Raw genomic sequence first — 23,395 nt, forward strand, 5'->3', positions numbered from 1 at the left:
CGGTTAAGAACAGGATTTGCAGGGGGAGGGTGGGCATTTGGTAGAGTAGCTAAGTCACTGCCTGGGATGCCTGAACCCCCTGTTAGATTGCCTGGTTTGAGTTCCAGCTGCGTTGCTTCCGATGCAACTTCCTACTAATGCAAATCCTGAAGGCAAGGAAGGAAGGTTCCAGTGCTTGGGATCCTGTCACTCAAGTCAAAGACCCAGACTACAGTCTGGGCTCCTGACTTCAGCCTCGTCCAGGATGGTGCAGATTTGATTGGATGATAATCTTTGTCTCTCTCCCCAAGTCCTTCTCTATGTGTGTCTACCTGTCAAATGAAAATGAGAATAATAAAAACAAATGAAGAAATATAGCCTTTTGAGGACAAGGGACTGGTGTGACTAGCACAGAGTCTAAGAAAGAATCAACAAGTGGTTTTCAGATGGGTCCATCTGGGCTGAGGCTGCAAAGAAGTGCGGATGGTATATGGCAGCCAGAGGTGGCCCCATGGCTTTGGCTAGCTTCCCCACTTGCCTTTCCCTTACTACCCGTCACACCATAAGCTCTGTCCCAGCGAGGAAGACCCTGGCGCAGCCACACTTCTGCTTCGCGCTGGGCACTGAGTTTTGCTGACCCAAGGCTGTCAGATCCGCTTGGATTTTGGCCTCAGCTGTGCTTCATGCTTTCAGAACAATTTCCCCCCTGCCTTTCACTTGAGGTTGCTGGCAGGGATGCCGCTCCCGTTCTGCATGCACAGCGCTCTCCTGGGTACAAAGAAATGGAAGGAAGGTCTGGGGGAAAAAAAAAAAGAAAGGAAAAAACCAACCAGCTCGACCCAGTCTAAACCTTGGGAACTCTAGCAGAGTCCACAGCTCTCTGAACACAATCGCACAGACCTCTTCGGGCGGAGTGAAACCACGCTGCTAGCAGAGACAGCGATGGAGTCGCAGTCATACGCAGTTAGTTTCAAATGTATGCTGCTAGTCCCAGGGAGAAATCAATGTACAGTATATTAAAAACAATCACTGCAGCCCTTAAATGATCCAATAGTTTAGCTTTGAATGCATTCAAGGTAATGGTGGCTTTAATGGCTTCTGACAGATCATTCTACTGATCAAGGAGCATGTATAAAACGTGCTGCCTGCTAAACTCTGTTTTGATTTTGAGAAAAGAAAATGAAACGTCCATGGTACAACAGTCCTTGATTGTGCACATGGTCCCTGGAATCCCTCCCAGCTGTCCCTGGCTGGAACCAAGGGGAGGGGATAACACTGGGAATTCCCATAGACCCGCTCCACTTTTCTGAAGTCAGTTGAGACCCAATCTCTCTGTCTGAAGAGTGGGGTGGCAGGGAAAGGAGGGTAACTGGGGTCTCAGGGTGTTTCTGCATGATGAGTTATGAGCGGGAGTGTGAGACGATGTGAGAAACCATTGTATCCATGGTACAGACAGGAGGTTGGTAGGTTAACGATGCTTGCTCCCAAGGTTAAGAGCTGAGTCACCCTATGGGAAAGAAAGAATGCTTTTTTTTTTTTCATTGGGAGGGGGATGGCAGTTTTTGCAAAGATAGAAACAAAAGCAACCACGTGCCCCGGGGCTCCGAGATCACTTTATGAAAATGCCGAACCTATTTCCATGTGCAGGGCCCACAGAGTCCGATCAAATGAAAGAGAAGGTCGGGCCAGGTTTACTGAACCTGCGCTCTACAATAGATGCTGTTACTGCCTGCCACGCCCCTGCTTAGCGAGCCTTTAGGTGCTGTTGTGTCACCCTGGACTTGCCTGATGGCAGGTGATAAACATAGGAGTTCTTCCATGAACCACCCAAATTAAATGGATTTCATTATTACAAATAGTCTCTCTCATCCCTAGTTGGAAAGGATTTTAGTATCTACAAAAAGCACCTCCCACTGGTCTCTCCACTGGGGAGAGGCACTGAGGTGAACACAGTGGGAACAGGTAGCTCGGGCCGGCAGACCTTCTCTTTGCCTCGGAAGTCAGGAAGCGCAAGCAGGCTGCTCTGCAGGTGGCACCACTATCGGAGCTGATGTTCACCTAGGGTCAGTCTTTGACCTTTCACACTGGACCAGACCGTGCAGAAGGGCTTTGTGCCGTGGCCGCTTACCAAGAAGATTGAAATTACTTTGAGCACGTGGGGTCTGGGATCACCGTGTTTCCTCCCAAACTTTCCGTAGGGTGGCCTGGGTTGTTTCGTCGCCATGGGTGAGCCAGCATGCTGTCCTAGGCTGCCACCTCCCACCCTCAACAGGAAGCCACCACTTTGAGCAGGTTAGACACAAAGGAAAAACTGGGCATGCCAGAGGCCCTTCATTTGTATTGCTGCCATGTTTAGTCAGTGGCTTTTGTAAAATTGATGAATTTTGTCTAAAGACAGTGTGGACGGGCAAACAGATCTGTATCTGCCTGATCCATTTAGCTTGACACCCCTGTGCACAGCAGCTATTTTACCTCGATTCTTTCAGGGCTGATGAAAAGTAAATGCGAGCAAAGTCGTGAACTGCATCGTTGGAAAAGAATCACGGAATCTAATGCTGGGAGTTAATTAATGCTTCCCTCGCCGGGCCAGAGGCTGACCCCAGCGCTCAGCCATTCAGAGCCAATAAACAGTTGTTGTACACAGATCATCCATTAGAAGGTGATGGCAACCATTTTTTAAAAAGCAAATCTGAAATTGCAAGGGGTGACCTAGTCCTGCTGCAGGAAGGGACTGGGAAGAATCATTTTTCATAGTATCTCATTTGTAAAAAGTTGCATGGCATGCCATCTGCTTTGAAAAACAATAGATGCTGTGAAGTGAAGATGTGAGAATAAAGGATGTACTGTTTCTCTCAAACTGGAATTTTCTTTCTTCTCCCCTTGGAGAATATATTTCATCATAATAATTCACAGGCATTAGCGAGTGATTACCATGGACCAGACCCAAGGCAGGTCACACAGGATTGCAGATACAGGAACTGTCCAACAAGCTAGATGCCATCATCATTGTCCACAAGGATGGGGACCATCCGGCCCATGGACCATCTAAGGTTCATTGGTCCAGCCTTGCCAATGCAACCCCAGGCAGGACTCGAAATTCAGTACAACAGCCTGATTTTTAAGTGGACAATTTTGTGTGGCCCAGGAATAATGGTAGAACCCAGTTGGCCCTTGGTGAACAGGTTCCTCATTCTGAAGACAGGAGCACAGAGAGGGGAAGGGATTTCTTGAAGGTGCAGGGCCTGGGTTCGTGGCAATGGCATCCTGGGTCACTATGGAAACATTTCACATGCACATGCCTGTGTTTCGTCTTCCTGCCAAAGTGGGCCATTATTAATGTCACTAGCATCCCCGCGGTGTCAACAAGGAGGGTCTCAAGGGGTGGGTAGCCTTGGGGTCGCACAGAGAGCCAGGACCCAAGCCCAAGGGTCTTCAGCCAGCAGCTTGGACTACAGCTCTGCAGTCAGCAGATGCTGAGTGTTGACAAGAGAGGGAAGGTACAGGAGACAGGGGCTGTGCTTGTTGTCACGCCAGGAGCTGGGCGGCCCATCCAGGGGAAGCCTCCTCTCTTGGGTTCCAAAAGTAGCAGGTACTAGAATTGTCTGGGAAGATGAGGGTGCTGCTGGATGGGGACTCGCGGAGGTGGGGCGCTCAGATGGTCCCCTGGAGTCACCAGCTCATCCAGGAATACATGCGGGTGTCTCAGGGGGGCGGAGGGAACTGGCACCCCGCCTCCCCAGTCCTGCTCCCACAGCACATCGCAGCCATTTCCGTTCCCTCCCTTTCACTGCCCTCCCTTCCCTTCCCTGCCCGCCCGGCTGCCCTAGAGCTGTAATCATCACAACGCGCAGGGGCCTCCCCTCCCCCTTTATGGTTGTCAAATTGATTTCACCACCGCGATACCTATGGCTCCCAATGAAACTTAATTAAAAATACCATTTAATCACAAAGTAACAAAGGCAAACTGGATAAACGGCATTACCACTTGGGCGCGTTTTAATCCGTACCGCTCCGCTCCATCTGAATCTATTTGGATGAGAATTGCCTTTTCAAATCAGAATCCCCTTGTCTTCCATGCACTTGCCTCTGACAGATCTCCAAAATAAACAGTATTTAGCGTGGCATGGATCCAAATGTATGCAATTTGCCCAGTGGTAAAATCAGCCTTAACAAGAGCAAGGGAAAAAAAAAAGTTGCATTCGCAAATACCTTCCCTGGCAACAGAGAGCGCGCCTAAGCGTGGACTTCCATTAAGCAGGGTCTGGGCAACCTCGTGGCCAGCATCCCGCGACTTAGCAGTGATGGATTTAGGAGCTTATTGCTAAAGTTGTGTCATAAGCGATGCCACGACCTTGCTCCTTTCTTTTCTGTCTAGAAAACTCTCCTGTGCTGGAGGCTGCCGGGCAGTGAGAGCAGCAGGGATCAGAGGCCACCGTGGTGTGCAGGTGCTAACGGGAGAGCACTTGACCAAGAGGTAGGTGCCCACTGGAGAGGGGTTCAGGCCAGGTGCCCCGCCCCCAGGGATGGAGTCTCTCCCAGTCAGTGAACCGCCTCTTTGGACAGGGTCTACACACTCTCTGGCATCCAGAGTAGCCAGGGAGCTCATCCAAAGCATTTAGATATCTTAGCAAGTTGTTCCTACATTGTCCCTGGTACACCACCCGAACACCGCTCCCGCGTCCTTGCCAGTCACATCGCTCCCAGTCTCCCTCTTGCTTTCTCTGCCTGGGCCCTTTTCTTCCCAGACAGCATCCTTTCAGTGGCCTTTGTGTTCGCTGTTCCTGTTTCTGGAAAGCTCTGCCCGCTAATGCAGCCCAGCTAACTCGGTTGCCACTTCCCCCCACCTCCTGCTCAGCCGGTCTTCCTCCCCTCTCTTACAGCATTAAGAATGATTATACTCCTTGGCGGGTGACTGTTCCCCAGCCACCCCCAGCCATCACAGGTAAGTTCTTCTTTTGCTAGCCCATCTATTCCCAGGGGATCTGGGAGCCTGGGAGACATTGTGCAGAGGCATGTCCTTGGAGACCAATGCGCAGAGCTCTGCTGAAGGCTGTGGGAGGGAGCTAGGGAAGGCAGTCAGAGCACCTGACTACCAAGTGATCTCTTATGTCTCTTTCTTAAAGCAGCTGGGACTCTACAACTTGAGGGAAACCTGCAGATGGAGGTTGTGGCTGCTGCAAGGGGTTGTCATGGGGCTGGGCCACCCTGTCCCCCATGCACATACAGGAACTGGCTACCCTTTCTGCTGTCTCATGTCTACCCCCTTCTATCCGGCTAAGAGCTTCCTGAAGCACACGTGGACTGTCCAAACACACACACACACTCGGTGGCAGCCATCAACTCTTGGAAGGAACTGTGATCTCAGCTTTGGGGGGTTCAGGGAAGCAGTTTCTCCCTGGGACAGTTTGGGGAATGCACACCCATCTGTGTGCCTCACCCAGGCCAGCAGAGCAGGCCCATCCACTGGTATAGAAGAAAAAAAATCAAAGATTTTGCAGAGACTCTCAGCTCATTCTTTCAACATCTTTATTGTATATAAATGTGTATAATGCTTAGGATGGGTTAGTATAGTCTATGAATACATTGTGGGGAGCACTATAACTAATGCATTTCTACTACAGGGGCAGCAAACAAACAGGCTTGGCAGGGCAGGTTGATGGTAAGTGATAACAGGGTCTACCTGCCTCGTACTAGGGAGACACCACTCAGCTGGCTGCTGTGTTCAGACGGAGGCCCAGACTGCGAGGTGTTCTGCATTCTACGATGTGGACAAGTACGTTTTGTGTTAAGCACACATTCTCAATTGTTGAAGATGGGTGCCAAATGAAACAGAACCGACGTTCCGGGAACTCAATGAAGCCACGAGCTGCAGGGCCCAAGGGGCTCTGATCTGTGACATTTGCATACCACACACTCCTGGCCCAAGTGACTCCACTCAAGCTCTACAACAGCCCTGCGAGCTGGCACTTGGCGCTTCTGTTTGACTGATAGGAGAAAATGAGGCTTGGAGACAACAGGTGCGAGGACCCGGACTCTCAGCTCTGGGGACCGTCATGTTTCTGTGGCTGTCAAGTCCACAGGAAAGCCTCATCCCCTGAGCCCACGTGGTTTGATGGCAGGCAGGGGGTCTGTTCTTGGGGCGCCTCTCCAAGGACAAGAGCTCCTGGGTTTCTACCCTAGTGTGAGCATGTTCAAGAGAAAGTGATGGGATAGGAGGGGCTCACTCCGGTCATGATTGCTGGGGATATCAAAAGGTAGGAATCAGGTCAGAAAACAGGGATGTGGAAGTGACGCTATGAGACGAAGCTGGCATTGGGAGGAAGGGAGAGGAACACACTTGGCTCATGGCGTAGGTTACTAGGAAAATCCATGGGGGTACTTAAAATCATGCCACGAACTGTCCTAACTGTTGCTAGGCTGTCCCACTTTATCTAGCTCTTGGGGGCTGCTGTATCTAGTGTTTCCCTAGTAGAAATGATGGAAACTGAGGCCAAAGGTCACAGAGCTAGTGGGGAGTCTTAACCCTGCTGCAACTGCCCTGTCTCTCCTTCAGAGGACACCCCAATGTTATCACCCTGGGGCACTGGGGTTCTTCCAGGCTCAGGTGCACCTGCCAGGAAATAGGAGTAAAGGGAATTATAGGCGAGAACCCTTGTGATGTCTGTTAAAGCCACGAAGCCATGGACATTGCAGGGAGAGGAGAGTGTGTCCGTCTTCTGAGGGTGTGGGAATTCCCTGTGGCCAGCATGCCAACTGTACTGGAATTACTAACACCCCCCTCTATGCTTGGAGCACCCAGCTCAGAACTCGGGCTGCTGGCTCAGCTTTGTCTCAGAGAAGGGAAAATGCCATGGGCAGCTCTCCTTAAAGGTCTTTCTCCTGCAGGGATGGAGAAAAGAGAATTCCTACTTTGAGCCTTTCAGCAGAAGTGTTGCCCAGTAGGACTTGCTACAATGATAAAAATGTTTCTTTCTGTGTTGTCCAAGAAGATAGCCACTGGCCATCCAGGGTGAATAAGCACTTGCGATGTGGCGAGGACACAGGAGTGAGTAAATTTTTAACTAACAATGGATTTGAACTTCAGCAGCCACAGCTACCTGGTGGCTCCCGCAAGCTTAAGACCACTGGGAGGGAACCTCTTTTCTAGCCAAAGGTTATTTGGACATTTATAACATCATTTGTGGGTCATATTAAACAGCCAGCTTACACGTTAGCCTGCTGTTGGTTTACTGAATTTTGAGTCCTGTCTTGTAGTGGCCTTGGCAAAGACCAGACCAAATGACTTAACTGGCCTTGCCTATTCCACTCTAGAGTTTGTCGGAAGAAACTGGGGTGGACAGATGGACATTTGTCCTGTCTCCCCACAGAAGCCTGGGTCCACTGTGAAGCCTCTTGGAAAGGCATGAGTGAAAAGAAAGGAAATGTGGCTTTGTCACAGCTGGGCCTCATCCCTGCTGCGACATTATTTTGGGGTAAATTCTTGTTTCATCTCAAATCACATTCTAACATGGCATCATCTTGACAGAACTGAACCTGCTGGGCTCCATTCCCTAGCTGTATTAAACTGGGCTCCAGATTCCAGAATCCAAAGGTTGAGAGGTGTTTACACTGCCGTTGGCCAAGCCCAAGCATGACAAGGTAGAAGGAGAAAAAAGCCAAAGGGGTTGTGTCTTCTTCCGCCCAGGACTGGGCTTCCCTCTAGGACTTAGCTTCCAGAAGCAGACCTCTGAGCTCGGAGATGAGGTCTGTGAGATCGAACGGCAGAGGCATGGAAGGGTCATCCTTCTCCCAGTAGGGCCGACACTCTGGCTTCTGATCCTCGGGCAAAGTTCGAGCGATTCGACATTGGCACCTGCAAGAGTAATGAGAGGCAATGATCCGTGGGAAGAAAGTCCTGGAAGACCCAAACCATGGGAGACGTGCAGCAGTTAACAGGTGAGGGCTCTGAAAACACTCCTCTCTGGTGCAGGTCATGGCGATGCCCGCTAGGAGAAGAGAGGAGGCAGATGGCAGGTGGTGTTGACAACGAAGCTTGCTTCCTTACGGGCTGGGACCTCTGTCTTTTCAACTCCCAGATTTCAAAGAGAGAGCCTTCCAGAGTTTGTGGGAAAAAAGAGAGTGAAAACAGACACTGACTTGGGTACATGACACATTTTGAAATCCATGCCTAACGCCTTGGTGCCATGTATTTCACATGGCTTTTTGTTTTTAAAGACCTGGTGTTCATCTCAAGCAGTTTCAAGGGAGAATCAGGGACTCTGCATTTAAAAATGGTAAGTGGGTTTTTTTTTTTTCTCATTATCTCAACTGTTATTTAAAGTGTGTGATTAAGCCATTATCAGATTTAAATGTTTGTGGGATTTCGATGTATTACTAGATTACTGGGGAAAGATTAAATTGAATTTACTGCATTAAAACAATCCAAGAATAGATTAAACAATATTACAGGTCAGGATTGACTTGGGAGATCCTGGAGATTTACAAGTGTCCCAGCTTGCAGGGCTCATGGAAAGGCACTCCAAGGAGAACCCATTTATAAGGATATATGCAAATAGAGGTTAATAATCATTTCCACTGATGAATAGGTGGAGGAAACTTGCACAAAATTAAATTAAGAGGCTAGCAAGAGTTCGTCCCTAAGGAAAACACTTAAATCACGGTTTTTATTAAATGGATTATTCATCAATAGTTGAGAAATTAATTATCATATGCAGCTAAATTATAGCCTCATAGGAAAAAAGTTGGGACAACATCACGGCACCTTGGCAGGCCCCTCTCACCACCTCTCCCAGAAATCAGCTTATTGAAAATTGATCTCAGAAAGCTCAGTGGCTTTATTTATCATGCCCAAAAAAGAGAGCATCAAAGAGAAAGAAATACATTGCACTATGGAAGGAGCCATTCCTGGGCTCTCTTGGAGCATACAACAGTCGGTGTGTGCACTTGACACATGGAAGGGTCAAACAGGTGTATCACCTCCCTGGACTTCCTCTGCAATGCTCCCTTCATCCATGAAAATACGGTCCTACCCGGAATTTGTCTTCTGGCAGTGTAGGACTGACTAGGAGGAGATCCGAGCATGGAAGATCCAAGGATGGCCCCAATCCCAAGCCCGATGGCAGAAGCTTCCTTGTTGAAAGACCATCTTCTCGGGGGAATTATTAATGGAGAGGACAGACCCACAGGAAAACATACTTCAACTTTACACCTATTTTCACACGTGGTTAATTGCTACACCGGCATCCTCGGCACTCAATCCGCCGTACATTACACGGAACATTCCAATATATCTTCAGCTCTCCACATCAAGCCCTGATAATAGCGTCTGTTAACATGCGCTAAGTACTATTATGTAGCACATCACTTCATAAATAATAAGATTAGTTGACCTCAGGGCCCCAAGAAGAGTAATGTGTTTAAATGTTCTCATTATTTATTTAAAACAAGAATTAGAGCAACAGAAGCTGCTTTTGACAATCCTCTTAGCATAAATATTAAACCGCACTGATAAGCCCCCACACGCTGCACTGAAGAACAGAGGCCACTTCATAAGAATCTTGGGTGTCTGAGAGGAGGCAGTGCGCTGGTGTGGTTCTGGGGTGTGCCTCTGTGGTCCAAGGGACAGACTCTCCATCACTTGAAAGGGACAAGGAGGAAATTAACATTCAGGGCAAGCTGCGACTAATTACAAAGGAACTCTGCAAAGCTCTTTAAATTGTGCTTTCTCTCTGCTTCAGAATTATGCAGCAATGCTCAATTTAGCGGGTTGGGAAAGTTATTCCAAATTGAGCATTTCAATCTCACAGTCAGATAAATTATCCGTGCACACATTATCCCCGTTGGCAGATTAAAGGGCTATGATAAGTGTCGATCCACCTAGAATATCATAAGGTTTGTAAAAAGTCAATAGAGATGCTTTTTCACCTGTCAAATGGGTTTGGCCTCCTCCCTCTGAGCAGCGATTACAATTGGTGGCCCAGGCTTGCTGACACCCCGTTTTATCAAGTGTGCTCCTTTCCAGCCAGCCTGTTCCAGGTTTCTACTGTTGACCTACCAGTCACAGCACAGGCTGGCACGGGGGCCCACCTCCTCTTTTTACGGTTCTCCAAACACACACTGCCTTCATCTGGGAGCGAAGCAGAACCCTGTGCTGGGTTTCTTTGGGGCTTTACTTTGGAAATGGCAAGACTGCCTTATAAGAATTCTTCCTGTCATGTCCAGTGCATGATCGTGATTTGACCCAGGAGAGGGGGTTTGGTTTGGGGTGATGCATTTGTCTAAGAGGAAGGGCCAGCAGTGGCCCATGGCCCCATCCTGACTCAACTGGATTCAGCATCATGCTAGACTGTGGACCCATAAAGGAAAGCGTGCTGACTGGCTTGAAAGCATGTCTCCCATTAGGTTTGCATTCCTCCTTTTTCATTTTTGTACTTTATTTTTTTTCCTTGAAAACAGATATTAATATCACAGAATAAGGGATTTATAATAATGATCAGTAAGTGTGCTACCCTTTACATGTATGAGTCAATGAAGCAATATTTATAAACACACACCTCAAATGATATGACACCCACATAATTTTTATACTCTTGCACAAGTAAGAAAACCTCGGAGGTGGATCTTGCTGAGATGGGCTTATTTCACTCAGCCTAATGATTTCCAGTTCCATCTGTTTTGTTGCAAGTGTAAGGATTTCATTCTTTTTTATGGCTCACTAAAATTCCATCATGCATATCTACTGAATATTTTTTAATCCATTCATCAGTTGATAGACATCCAGATTCATTCCACATCTTTGCTAGAATGAATTCTGCTATAAACACGGGCATTCAGGGAATGCTATGAACACTCATTCTGCTTCTTGGACCGTGATGGGGAAGGGAGAGGTTACAGTTCATGGCAAAGGGGCCCTTCTCTGGATGTCTGAGCTGCTGTTTCCCAGGGCTGAAGATTCTGTGGGCAAGTTTCTCCATCTCACTGAGTCTCAGGTTCTGTCAAGTGGTAATGCTAATGAAAAAGGGCAATGACCATACAGCAGACCCCCAGTTTGCAGCTTCAGAGACCCATGATCAAATGTAGTCCAAACGTATGACATGGAAAATTCCAAAAGTAATTCCTTGCTCTCTTGTGTCCAGGACACGGATCACCCCTTTGTCCTATCTATCTAGGTTGCAAAGACTGTTTGCCCCCTACCCAACGTCATGGCATGAGGAGCCAAGCTCACCCAAAGCACATGACCTTGACTTAGGACTTTGACTTAGCACACCTGTGACCCAGGACTACGAGTCCAACAGTGTCTTGGGATGTAGTACAACACCTAATCATCCACCTCATCATGCAGGTGATGAACCACCTCAGTATATCACCATCATCAGGTAAGTTGAGTATAGCATCTTTTGAGAGAGCAATCCCATATTTACACATTTATTATAGTCCAGCACTCTAATACTTCCATTTTGTGGGTTCTCACTGTTAAATCTCCTACTGCGTCCAATTTGTAAATTAAACTTTATGATAGTCCATAGAGGCAATCAGAGTATTCCTATATAGGGTATCCATGGGTTCTTATTCAAGTACCCAGGGTAGGGGTGGTCTTGGAGCATATTCTCCGTAGACATAGGATGACCATAATAATAATATCTTACTTATTACTAGGGTGGAGATTAAATTTATTAATAGGCCTAATGTACTGAGAAGCCTGCCTGGCACGTAATTCAATAAATCTGAAATTGGGCCCAGCGCGGTGGCGCAAGTGGTTAAGGTTGCATGCCCGGGATCCCATATGGGCGCCGGTTCTAATCCCGGCAGCCCCACTTCCCATCCAGCTCCCTGCCTGTGGCCCGGGAAAGCAGTCGAGGACGGCCCAAAGCTTTGGGAACCTGCACCCGCGTGGGAGACCCGGAAGAGGCTCCTGGCTTTGGATCGGCATAGCATCGGCCATTGCGCTCACTTGGGGAGTGAATCATCGGACGGAAGATCTTCCTCTCTGTCTCTCCTCTCTGTATATATCCGCCTTTCCAATAAAAAAAATAAATAAAAATTAAAAAAATAAATAAATCTGAAATACTACTATCATCATGGTTGAGTCTACTATAAGCACCAGTGACAGATGTGTGACTCCAATGTGTGTGCACCTGTCATAACTCAGAAAATCCCCTTTCTTCATACTGCCTGGTTGGGTGGCTTCATCTTATTTTTAAGATATATTTTATTTATTTGAAAGAGTTACAGAGAGAGACAGAAATCTTTCATCTGTTGGTTTACTCCCTAGATGGTTCTCACAGCTGTGCTGGGCCAGGCCACAGCTGTGAGAACCAGGAGCTTCTTCCAGGTCTCCCACCCAGGTAACAAGGACTCAAACACTTGAACCAACATCGGCTGCTTTTCCCAGGTGTATGAGCAGGGAGCTGGATTAGAAGTGAAGCAGTAGATGTGCAAATTGGTGCCCATAGAGGATGCCAGCATCAAAGGCAGTAGCTTAGCTTGCTGTGCCACAATGCCAGGCCACATGGGTAGCCTCCTGATTGGTTCTTTTTGGGGGAAATTCAGGAAAGAAGAGCAGCCCATGGCTGAATTCCATCTCATGTGACAGGCTGTAAGGCTTGTCTTTAAGAGGCTACAGATTCCTAACAAGAGGCTCAAATGTTCAGGTCCAGATTGGCTCCATGGGTATTCCTGGAGACGCGGAGTTAAAAGGTGCCACTGTCAGGATTTTCAAGTGGCCATTGTTTATCACTGACGGCACACATACTCTCCAGTGCTTTAGGGATGCTGGTTATAATAGATGCTTTTTCTTTTATGAACATATATTTTATTTGACAGGCAGAGTTACATAGAGAGCAAGGAAGGAGGGAGGGAGCTAGAGAGCTTTCATTACTGGCTCATGTCCCAAATGGCTGCAATGACCAGGGCTGGCCAGGCTGAAGCCAGAAGCTGGAACTCTATCTGGGCCTCCCACGTGGGTGAAGGGATCCCCTTACAAGCACTTGGGCCATCTTCCACTGCCTTGCTAGGAACATTAGCAGGGAGATGAATCACAAGTGGAGGGGTAGAGATGTGAGCAGGTACCCATATGTGTGGGTGGTGGTTTAACCTAACATGCCACATTTGTTGTCTTGTGTCTAGTCCCCATATCTCCCCCAACAACATGAGTCCAATTTTCCTCTGTAGGACTGATCCTCCTTCAGCCTTAGGGACTTGGGTGGGGCTGGCTCCACTGCTGCAGCCTGTGAGAACCTTGACTAGCCTAAACGAACGAGGGGATCCCAGGCTTCAAAGAACGTGATCCAAACAGGGACAGAACTGAGAGAATGCGTCAGAAGAATGGCCTTGGAGGCAAGAGAAAAGATTTCTCTTTCCTACTGGTATGTGATGAACTAGGATGGGTGATGTGACACTACCAGAGCCTCTTTACTACCCCTAAAAATACTGCTCAAAGGAGCTGCATCAAATCTCATCTGAGCTACTTACGATTAGACTTTTGCCATTTTAGGAGCCTCCACAGAGTTAGGGGTTTCTGTCATTTGCAATCCAGAGTCCGTGGTGATTGCTGGCATGCTTTCCACCTCTCAGGGACCTCCCAGTTTCGGCCCATCATTTGCCAGGGTCCCCCCCGATTCCAAGCGGAAGCCCATAATCTCCTCTACAAACTCAGCTGCTGCTAAGACCATAATAATATCACTGTATTTAGAGACTATCTAAATACAGTCACAAAGACACTGGCCTTGACCTTTGGTTCAAGTAAGATTTCTTCTTGGGACACATTTTGGCCCAGAAAGCGAGGAGATGCTAGTGTCATCCATGCTGACCTCTGTATGAAGATAAGTTTTACATGAGAAAGGTAAAAATATCCCTCCTGCCCAGTGCTGTGTTTCCAAAAAGTTAGTTTCTGCCTTTCAACTTCGTCTTCTTACGCCAATCCTGAAATCCTGCATTTTGATGCTTCTTGGATTAGCAAATAAACATGAGTCTACTTACAAAATGTTGTCCCTGGGACCAGCACAGTAGCTTAGTGGTTAAAGTCCTCATCTTGAATGCACCAGGATTTCATATGGGCACCAGTTCTACTCCCAGCAGCCCAGTTTCCCATCCAGCTTCTGTGGCCTGGGATAGAGGTTGAGGACAACCCCAAACCTTGGGACTCTGCACCCGCGTGGGAGATCTGGAGGAACCGGACTTCAGATCGACTCAGCTCTGGCTGTTGCAGCCACGTGGGGAGTGAATCAACAGATGGAAGATCTTTCTTTCTGTCTCTCTCCTCCTCTCTGTATATCTGACTTTCCAATAAAAATAAGTAAATCTTAAAAAAAAAAAGAAAAGAAAATGCTGTCCTGTATGAAGGAAGTATTGCAGGTGGTTGAGATGAAAATAATGTCATCTCTTTCCTTCCCAAACCCACATCATTTCAGTGCACATGATTCCGTGAACCATCCTCTACACTCCGCACTGCTTGTGTGTGGCTCACCCTGAAATGATCACTGAGGTAACAGGAAGCAACTGGAAAGGTGTCACTCCGGCTGGCCTGTTAGCAGACAGCCCACGGGGGCGGGGGGGTCCCCTGCCCCCACGCCAAGGTGTAACTCACACAGGGCTTCACTGTCCACTGATTTCCCCCAGGGCTTCACTTACATTTGCTGATCAGGATTGCAGCTACATTAGTGAACATTGGTCACCATGCTAAAATTAACCACTTTAGCTAAAGTGTGTGTTAATTATGGGTATGCAAGCAGTCAATAAAAGGTTAATGCAAAAGTCAAAGGATAAATTTCTTCCCTTATTGCATCATTTCACAGACTAAATGACTAGCATTATACTTTGTGTTTTTAATCAATAGGTTTTACAGTAATGTGCTGGCCATTGATTTTAAGAAAACATACACGGTCTTCCTCCTTGCCCTAAATTTTGCAACAAATAAAGAAGGACAGGTAACATTTCCATTACTCTTGATGAAATGATAAAGACTACCGCAGAAAGTCTTTGCTAAAAGATTCATTAGGATATATACACACACATGAACTTGATGAAGACATATTACAAAACACAAACCGTTGAATAGTCAAGAAAAAAATGACCCACGAGAGAGAGAATTCTGTAATGGGAGTGAGGAAAGCAACTCCTGATTCAAACAACAATTACATCTTGGATATTATCTGAATGTCCCCCTCAGTGCTGGCACAGAGCACACTGTGTTCCTCCTGCAACAGCCTTGGAGAGACAGCGGAGGGGAAGCCGTCCCCACCAAGGTGAAACCAAGGATAAGAAGAAAAGCCAGGGCTGGGCCAGGCCCCTGCACACCCGGCTGGCTGTCCCTTTAGTACATTCCATCTTCTCATGGATGTCTATCTGCATAAGGTGGATCTGGTTCCCTGACTACATACCTCTTCTTGCCACATTTACATATTCAGCCAATTCCAAACCACACTGTAGGTAGGAAAAAAAACAAGACAATTGCAATTTCTAGAAGGGCCATTCGTCTACAGAAATGAAGATAGTTCAAAAAGTTCACAGGAAAAACAGAATTCAAAATTATGTTCATTTTGTAGTCACAAATTTGTTTTGAAATCTATGTATTTTTTATACAATCCACATTTCCCATGAACGTTTTACAGATCACTTGGGAAAGATACATGTTAAGGGCATAAACAGTGCCTAACTATATTCTTCAGATGACTTTGAGAAAAATATCTCCACCTCTTCGTTTCCTCAACCATTATAAGAAATTAGTGCTCCTTTCCTTCACTGGAATATGTGAAGATAAAAATCAAATATACATAAAGCTTTCTAAAATATGTACAGTATCATATACTGCATTTGCGCAGAATCATGCATCAGGATTCTTTTCCCTAGATGATACAAATCCTATACCTAAAACACAGCTGATCATCAATGTTGGCCTAAATGATTTTTAAAAAAGATTTATTGATTTTTATTGGAAAGGCAGATTTGCAGAGAGAAGAGACAGAAAGATCTTCCATCTACTGTTTTACTTCCCAGATGGCCGTAACAGCCAGTGCCAGGAGCTGGAAGCTTCTTCTGGGTCTCCCAAGAAGGTGCAGGGTCCCAAGGCTTTGAGCTATCCTCTATTGTTTTCCCAGACCACAAGCATAGAGCTGGATGGGAAGTGGAGCAGCTGGGATAGAAATTGGTGTCCCAGCACTTGCAAGGGGAGGATTAGCCAATTGAGCCATGACACTCCCCCCCCCCCCAAAATGACTTTCAAAACTCATAAATAAAAAGGGAAGAAATCATAATTGCAAAAATTGGAGCAGTTTAACTCTACTGGAAAACAACTGATGGCTGAAAAAAGGCTAACTTCCTTCCAAGCCAGAAATGTCCCTGGGGTCTTCACTGACAACAAGGAGTCCATTATTCTGGCTGATGCTGGATGGGAGTCTGTGGTATGGGTCAGGTGGAACAGAATCCATTTCTTCAGACTACACTTATACTGGGGCCTGGAGCGGGGGTAAGGGGTGGAGGGAGGGCAGGACGGGGCCCCAAAAAGTTCACAGAAAATGTGTACTATGAAAAAACTGTACAAGGATCTATACATTTGTTGTACCAATATAAACTTATCCTTTCTTAAAAAGAAAGTTTTATTTATTTATATGAAAGACACACAGGAAGACGCAGCCAGAGTTATCTTTTGCCTGCTCCTCACATACCAGGGACTGACTCGGACTAAAGCCTGGAGCTCAGAACTCCACAGGAAGTCTCCCACACTGGTGGCGGGGACCCAAGCACTTGAGCCATCCTCTGCCGCCCCCCAGGGTGTATGCTAGCAGCAAGCCTGTTCAAAAGCAAAGCTGAGACTTGGACCCAGGCACTCTGCTGTGGAATACAGGAGTCCCAAACAGTATCTTGATCGCTAGGCTATAACACCTGCCCCTGGACTTCACTTGCCACATGAAGTCATGCCAGTGTTGACCAATAAGTACTTTCTCTGCTTTTTTTTTTTTTTTTAAAGATTTGTTTGAAAGGCAGAGTTACACACACACTGTCTCTCTCTTCTATCCATTGGTTCACTCCCCAAAATGGTCTCAATGGTCCAGGTCAAAATCAGGAACCTGGATTTTAATTCTGGTTTCCTATTTGGGTACAGGGTACCAAGCACTTGGACCATGTTCTGCTGCTCCTAGGTACCTTAGTTAGGGGCTGGACCAGGAGTGGAGCAGATGGGGCTTGAACTGATTCTCACATGGCATGCCAGCATTACAGGTGGCAGCTTAACTTGCTGTGACAACAATGCTGGTCCCTGCTAGTATTTTTCATGACATCATTTCTAAATTCCAGACAGGAGTCTGTGTAAAACTGGAAGGATTTGCATGTTTAATTCTGACTCTCCATGATGTCAATCTTCAACAGGACATTTGAACTCTAGTCTCAGGTAAGAACTCACTACATTGTACTGTTTTTCACAGCTTAATTACACTTTGCTCCCAATAATCTGTGTTAGTCAACAGAGAGAAGAAGAGTAGGCAGTGTGGTTTATAATCATCTTGCCCTTGACACTTCAAATCTGGAAAGAACGAGTTAATGAATTTATAATTTGGGATTGCTGTCATGGTACTCTGCACAATTTGGCAAACAAACAGCCATGCTGTCACACAGCTATCATAATGGCCTACTATGACAAAGGTGATTTTATAAATTCAGCATGCCACATTTGTCTAACTCAGTTTACCTAATGCAGAACCACCAAGCACAACCAGTTCCTAAATGGGTTTTGACAAAGGCCGGGTTTAACTCTCTCTCTTTGAAAGGCTTTTAACCTCCTGCCTCTCTACCTCATGGCAATGTTTCCAGATCAGGAAAGTCAACACACATCACAGAGCCAAGGGAAGCCAAACTTTTGCCCATGGGTCAGCTTTTTTTGTTGAGGGGTCAAATGGCCTTTTCAGCAGGTAGTGTGTGTGGTTCTCAACCATGATCACTTGAGAAGCTGGGTTTGACTTCACTTTTAGTGGTATACGAATCTATAACTGGGAAGAAGTGAGACGTTGAGAATAAGATATCTGTTTAGGTGTTGTCTAAGCACTGCTACAAATTATACGGCGCATTGCAAAGTTCATGGAAAGATAGAACTAAAAAAAAGAAGTTATTTTGTTACCAAAAAATTTGAAATCCATGCAGGTAAGGGACGTTCAAAAAGGTCCTAGAAAATGCATTTTAAGAAAAAAAAAACTATGTATAAATTTCCACATTTCTTTGTACCAAAATAAACCTATCTTTTGTTTCCATGAAATTTCTGAAGTACCTTTGTATAACCAAAATGCTTTTGAGCATAAGATGTCACAGAGCTACACGGCTATCTGGATCATTTTCCAAGTGACTGATATGCCATTCAGTATGCCCAGCTCTGCTGACAGCAGCGTGGTCAGGCAGCTTCCACACAGAGCACTTACTGTGTTCTAGAATCTTCTGCTCACAGGGGGCAGGCAAGTGCCCAGCAGCCATAAATGGGCTGTGCTCCGCACCTTTGTTTGAAACTCCAAAGACATTTTTCTATATGACTTTCATGCTTCCCAATTCTTCTGTCAGCACTTATATGACCTATAGTTGAATTTTTTTCATTTTATTTGAAAGAAAGTGAGGGAGACACACAAAGATCTTCCATCTACTGGTTTACCCCTAAATGCCTGTGACAGCCAGGGCAAGGCCAGGCTGAAGTTAGGAATCCAGAGAATGCACCCTGAGTACCAGGTGCTATGTATAGTTTATGTTTAAATCTGTCTAAACAATGGAAACTGAGGCCAAGATGACAGACTCGCCCATCCAAAACTGCAACGGGACACAGTTACTTTCTGAAGCCAGAATGGTCTGAGACTTGATGCTGCCAACTCTGTCCTGACATGGAGAGATTCCTACGGAACCCTGTTAAAGACAGAGTTCTCTGAAGGTCTAAAGTCAGACTCTCCAAGGAGGATCCTGAGTCCTGGCCTTCCTAAGTGCCTCTGAGGATCGGAGGCCTGGGAAAATGCCCTGGCCTGCCGACCTGCTCAAAGGACCACAGGTGCTGCAAGTGGGACGTCACACGGGGGAGGCAGGGTACATGGCTGTCCTGGGGACCATAAAGAATGAGGCACTCATTCATTTCCACTTCACAGGGAACTGCACACACAGTCAGTTCCTGAGGTCCTACAAGTTGGTCCCCCTGTAGGTAACTGGAGCCACCCAGCACTCACAGCAGGTCCTAAAACCTGCTCTCTACTGCAGGGACTCTGGGGGGGGGGGCAGATTGCTCAGCCCACCATGGCAGTGTAAACCCAGGAGGTAGAGGATTGAGAGTCATTTTCTCCCCAGGTTTGATTGTCGGATTGTCAGTTACATAATGGTGGCGCTTGAATGGGCTACCTTGCAGCTGAACATTTAGGAGCTGCTGACCTTTGCTCTCTGGTCACATGATAGGGTCACCTGAAACTGGCATGACTTCAACCTGTGCAAAGGTAACAATATAAAGGTCAAATGGGCTGGACGATTATATGTATCAAGTCTGAGGCAGCTCGGCTGGAAGCTTTAAGAGAGGCCGGGTTGGGTTCCCCAGCACACAAAGCTATGGAACCACTGCAGAAATGTGCTCAACAAAAGATATACAATTTCAAAGCAGTTTAGAGTAACTTTCCTTGCCAGCGAATAGAATGAACTCATTATTTTTAAAGGGCAACAATGAAAACAAACACTTTGGAAGAAAATGTATTCTGCCAGTGACTCAGCCATTGCGGGGGAAGCTATACAGGCCTAGGACTGAATGAGCCATATGAATGCTATACCTGCTATGTGGCAGAAGGTCCAACTGGGTGCAATTACTGGAACAAAACCCCACGGGCGACGTATCAAGCCCTCCTTTTTCAGCCATCGAATATGGCCTCTCTGCTGTCTTCTGTCAGCACAGCACCTCACAAAAGACTGTGATGGACAAAAGATAACCCTTTCCAAATTTCATGACTTCCCTCTTGCTTGAAACTTAAGTACGAGTTTTACATGGGACAGTCTCAAACTTCACAAAGATTCCAGAATAATTTATGATGAGGCATTCAGGACGGCTATGGTTTCTTTCTTGAGGCACTGCCACATTCTAGACAGCATTCCTGCTTGTAACTCCGTAGATTTTGCCTTTTGACTCTTTGGTTAAATTCCATTGACTCACAAACAGATCAGAGTTGTCACGAAGGAAATGGACACTGTTCTAGAAATAAAACGGACGAGGCCAGTGTTACTGATTTCCAGCATTTAGCAACTCCATCACCTGTGGAAGATGTGGACATTATAGGAACATCTGATTTACACAAAAAATATGTGTGTGTGTTTTTTTTTTATAAAGGCTTTTCCTCTATAAAGTCAAAGATAGATGGACAGTCTGCCATTGGAGTATAATCCACTCAATACTCCTGAGAAATGAGCAAAACAAAAGACAATAGCTCGCAGAAGGAAAGCCCCAGCCGTTTGGCCTTGGAGTGCTCATCTCAGTCGGAAGCTGTGAAGTAAGTTTGAGTTGCTGGCTCTTCTATGCTTACCTGTCGGGACTGATGCTTTCAGAAATACTACTGTGTAACCACCAATCCTTTAAGCCATTGTTTTGTCCTGGAGTTAGCGATAGTAAGCTGCTCCATTTGCTTACACTTTATGATGGGCATGGAATATCTGGGGACAGCTCTTCCATTTCGGGGGAAGAAGTCCAAATAATGGTAGTAGCATCAAGACCACTGTGGTGAGGAGCCACCTGGACTCAAAAGGTGTCATCAATATCCTACTAAGATTCAAGGCAAATCTGTGCTGCATGTGTCTCAGCAGCTGCAGCTCACATCTGGAGAGGCACCATTTGAACTTCTTCCCGTGCATACTAAGAGCTGTGACACCAGGCTTCGTGGCTTTATCACTATGTGTTTAGTAAGCAGCCTGCAGTTGGCATCCTTTTTGACCGCTGACCAAGCAGCATGGCTATCTCTGGTGATTAAAAAGTATTTTAGTCTTCATTCAACACATACATGTTGGGTACCAGGACAAAGAGATAACGGCACTAATAGGCTTTGCAGGACCTACATTTTGGTGGGGAAGACACATACACACACATACACAGAGCCATGGGTATTTGTTATAAACTGCATTCAGCTGCCAACAAGAGGGCTTAGGACCAACAGGAGTTAAAGAAACTGAAGGTTTATTTGGATTTATTCAAGAGGAATGAGAGAATGAGAGGAGGAAGTGAGATGGGTAGAAGAGGAGAGGAACTGAGAGAGAGAATGCACTCCCATTTAGTGGCTCATTCCTCAAATGTGCATAATGGCCAGGACAGGGTTGGGTTAAAACCAGGAGCCAAAGACTCAGTCCAGGTCTGGGGTAGCGAAGAGGGTAGGGATGACATGGCAGGAACCCAACCACTTGAGCCATCACTATGAAAGCGAGGGCCAGAAATCAGGGATTGAAGTGAGGCCCTTTCCTATGGAACATGAGGGTCCTAGGCAGTGCTTTAACTGCCTGCTCCTGGAAGCGTACTTGTATCTCACACTAAAGAAGACTGAGGCAGTCATGAGAAAGCAGTCCACAGCCCAGGCTGCTCCATTTGCCTTTCTACCACACCATCCTCTGTGGCCGAGTGCCATCCTCTAGGCTGCCTATCGGCACTAACGGCTCCTGCCATCACATGGGTCCCTGGCAGGAAGTAGGGAAAAATGGGAAATATGCTCTGCTCACCTTTACTGAGCGAGGACTTCCCCACATCCCTAGCTCTGCCTCCTTGCCATCATTGGGCTGCAAAGCAGGCCGCAGGGCAGATTTTTGGCTGACCCAGAATGCTCCCTTCTTTACCCTGTCAAAGCTGAGATGCTACACCAAGGCAGGGCTGAGAAAGGGGACAGGACGGAAAGTCACACAACCTGAGTGACCAAACAATAATAGAATCTTTGCTAGAGACAAATGCTGTATAGCACAGCGAGTGGAGAAATAAATAAAGGAGTGAGAGGGTGGTAGCACTGGTGGAAGGGCTTTGGTGAGAGTGTCCCTGGCAGAAGAGAGTTTAGGTGTGGATAAATCAGCCTTCATCTTCACCAGTGGCCACCCACCACATTGCCTGGCTGTGCTGGCTGAAGGGCAGAGCTCAAGGTGAGACTGCAGGACCCAGGAACCCTGATTGCTTAATCTGTACTTTTTTTAACTGCAGATCCACTCACAAAGGGCCAGGCACCCCCGCTGGATTCCAGGGCTGGAGTAGCATGTGCAAGTGCAAGGGGCACGCTGCCCAGCTGTATACTACGAAGGAAGGGATAGCGAGCCAACGCTACCTCCGAAAGCAGCGCTTGCTTTCTAACAAGCTCCAGGAAGCCTGCCCTGCATTCATTTTCCCCCTCTAGTGTATGGCGAGGAGGAAATATTTTTTTTAAAAAAAATCTGAGAGACAGACAAATAAAGAGGTCCCAGTGGCAGCTTCATTCCCCAAATGCTGGTGATGACTTGGGTTGGTCCAGCCTGAAGCCAGGCCCTGGGAACTCAGGTGGGCCAGGCCTCCCACCTGTGTGGGCATATCAGGGACCCAACCACTGGACATTGCCACCTCCCTGGCATCAGCTGGAAGCTGGAATCAGCGGATACTCTACTATGTTCTGCAGATGTCTTAATTGCAGGGCTAACCACCTGCTTGGGGAAAGGTGTTTTAAAATGTAACTGCTTCTAAAGCGTATACTGTTTTAAGTCACCTCTCAGATAGATCATGGAGTTGCATGAGAGCTTTGCAAGTCCCGGGGGTGAGCAAAGGAGGTAAACTTGTGCACTGGTTCACCTGGACTTGGCCATGTGAGTAGCCTTCTGGGAGAGATTCGTCCAGGAGGCCAGCACATACAGACTCAAAGCAATTTAATTGGTTCCAAGTTAATGTCCTTTTCCAGTTGGTCTCATATAAGCGCCTGGGAGTTATGGTCGCTAACTTAAAATGATTTATAAAGTGCCTTCCCAGGAGAAAGGGCTTATGGGGCAGCAGCAAGTGAGTCTATGAATTATTTGTCATGGGTACAGGGTGAGGATGAAGGCATGGGCTCCGCTGTAAAGAATCCTCAGCCCTCTCCTAAAACGAAGGGCGGGAGTTCTCACTTTTTCTTCAAGGTGATTTCTTTTTTGACAGCTGTGGCTTGCTCTTTTATGTTTCAGACTTGACAGAGCCTGTGTGTCTGAGGGGGACTCATTGTACCTCCTACATGCTCTGGCTGCAGGTGAGGTTATTATACATGCACAACAAGTTATTGCCCAAGTCAGGAGACTGCAGTCCGGGTGTGGGGAAGTCTGAGTTCAGCAGTGAGTCTGCTTGTGTTTTCCTCTGCACTGCTGCAGTTGTCAGCCGTTGCCATTTTTGAGGATCTGCTGCATGCAGGGTGGCACTGCTTTGTTCATGTGATCCGGAGAGACCTTTGAGGTAGATGCCATGACCATCCCA

General features: G+C 46.9%; 1 protein-coding gene across 3 annotated transcripts in view; it reads right to left on the reverse strand.

Annotated features, from left to right (window-relative positions):
* Positions 1-5,488: 5,488 nt before the first annotated feature.
* The window catches only part of FTO (FTO alpha-ketoglutarate dependent dioxygenase), a 372,891-nt gene continuing 354,984 nt past the window's right edge, over positions 5,489-23,395 (reverse strand). For all 3 annotated transcript variants that reach the window (XM_040982698.1, XM_040982699.1, XM_040982700.1), the window contains one exon: positions 5,489-7,831. In XM_040982698.1, coding sequence (XP_040838632.1) covers positions 7,678-7,831 — 154 coding nt within the window. In that variant the 3' untranslated portion in view covers positions 5,489-7,677. The remainder of the gene's footprint in view (positions 7,832-23,395) is intronic.

Source organism: Ochotona curzoniae, unplaced genomic scaffold (assembly GCF_017591425.1).
Source record: "Ochotona curzoniae isolate NIBS_2020 unplaced genomic scaffold, NIBS_Ocur_1.0 contig_3622, whole genome shotgun sequence".
NCBI lineage: Eukaryota > Metazoa > Chordata > Mammalia > Lagomorpha > Ochotonidae > Ochotona > Ochotona curzoniae.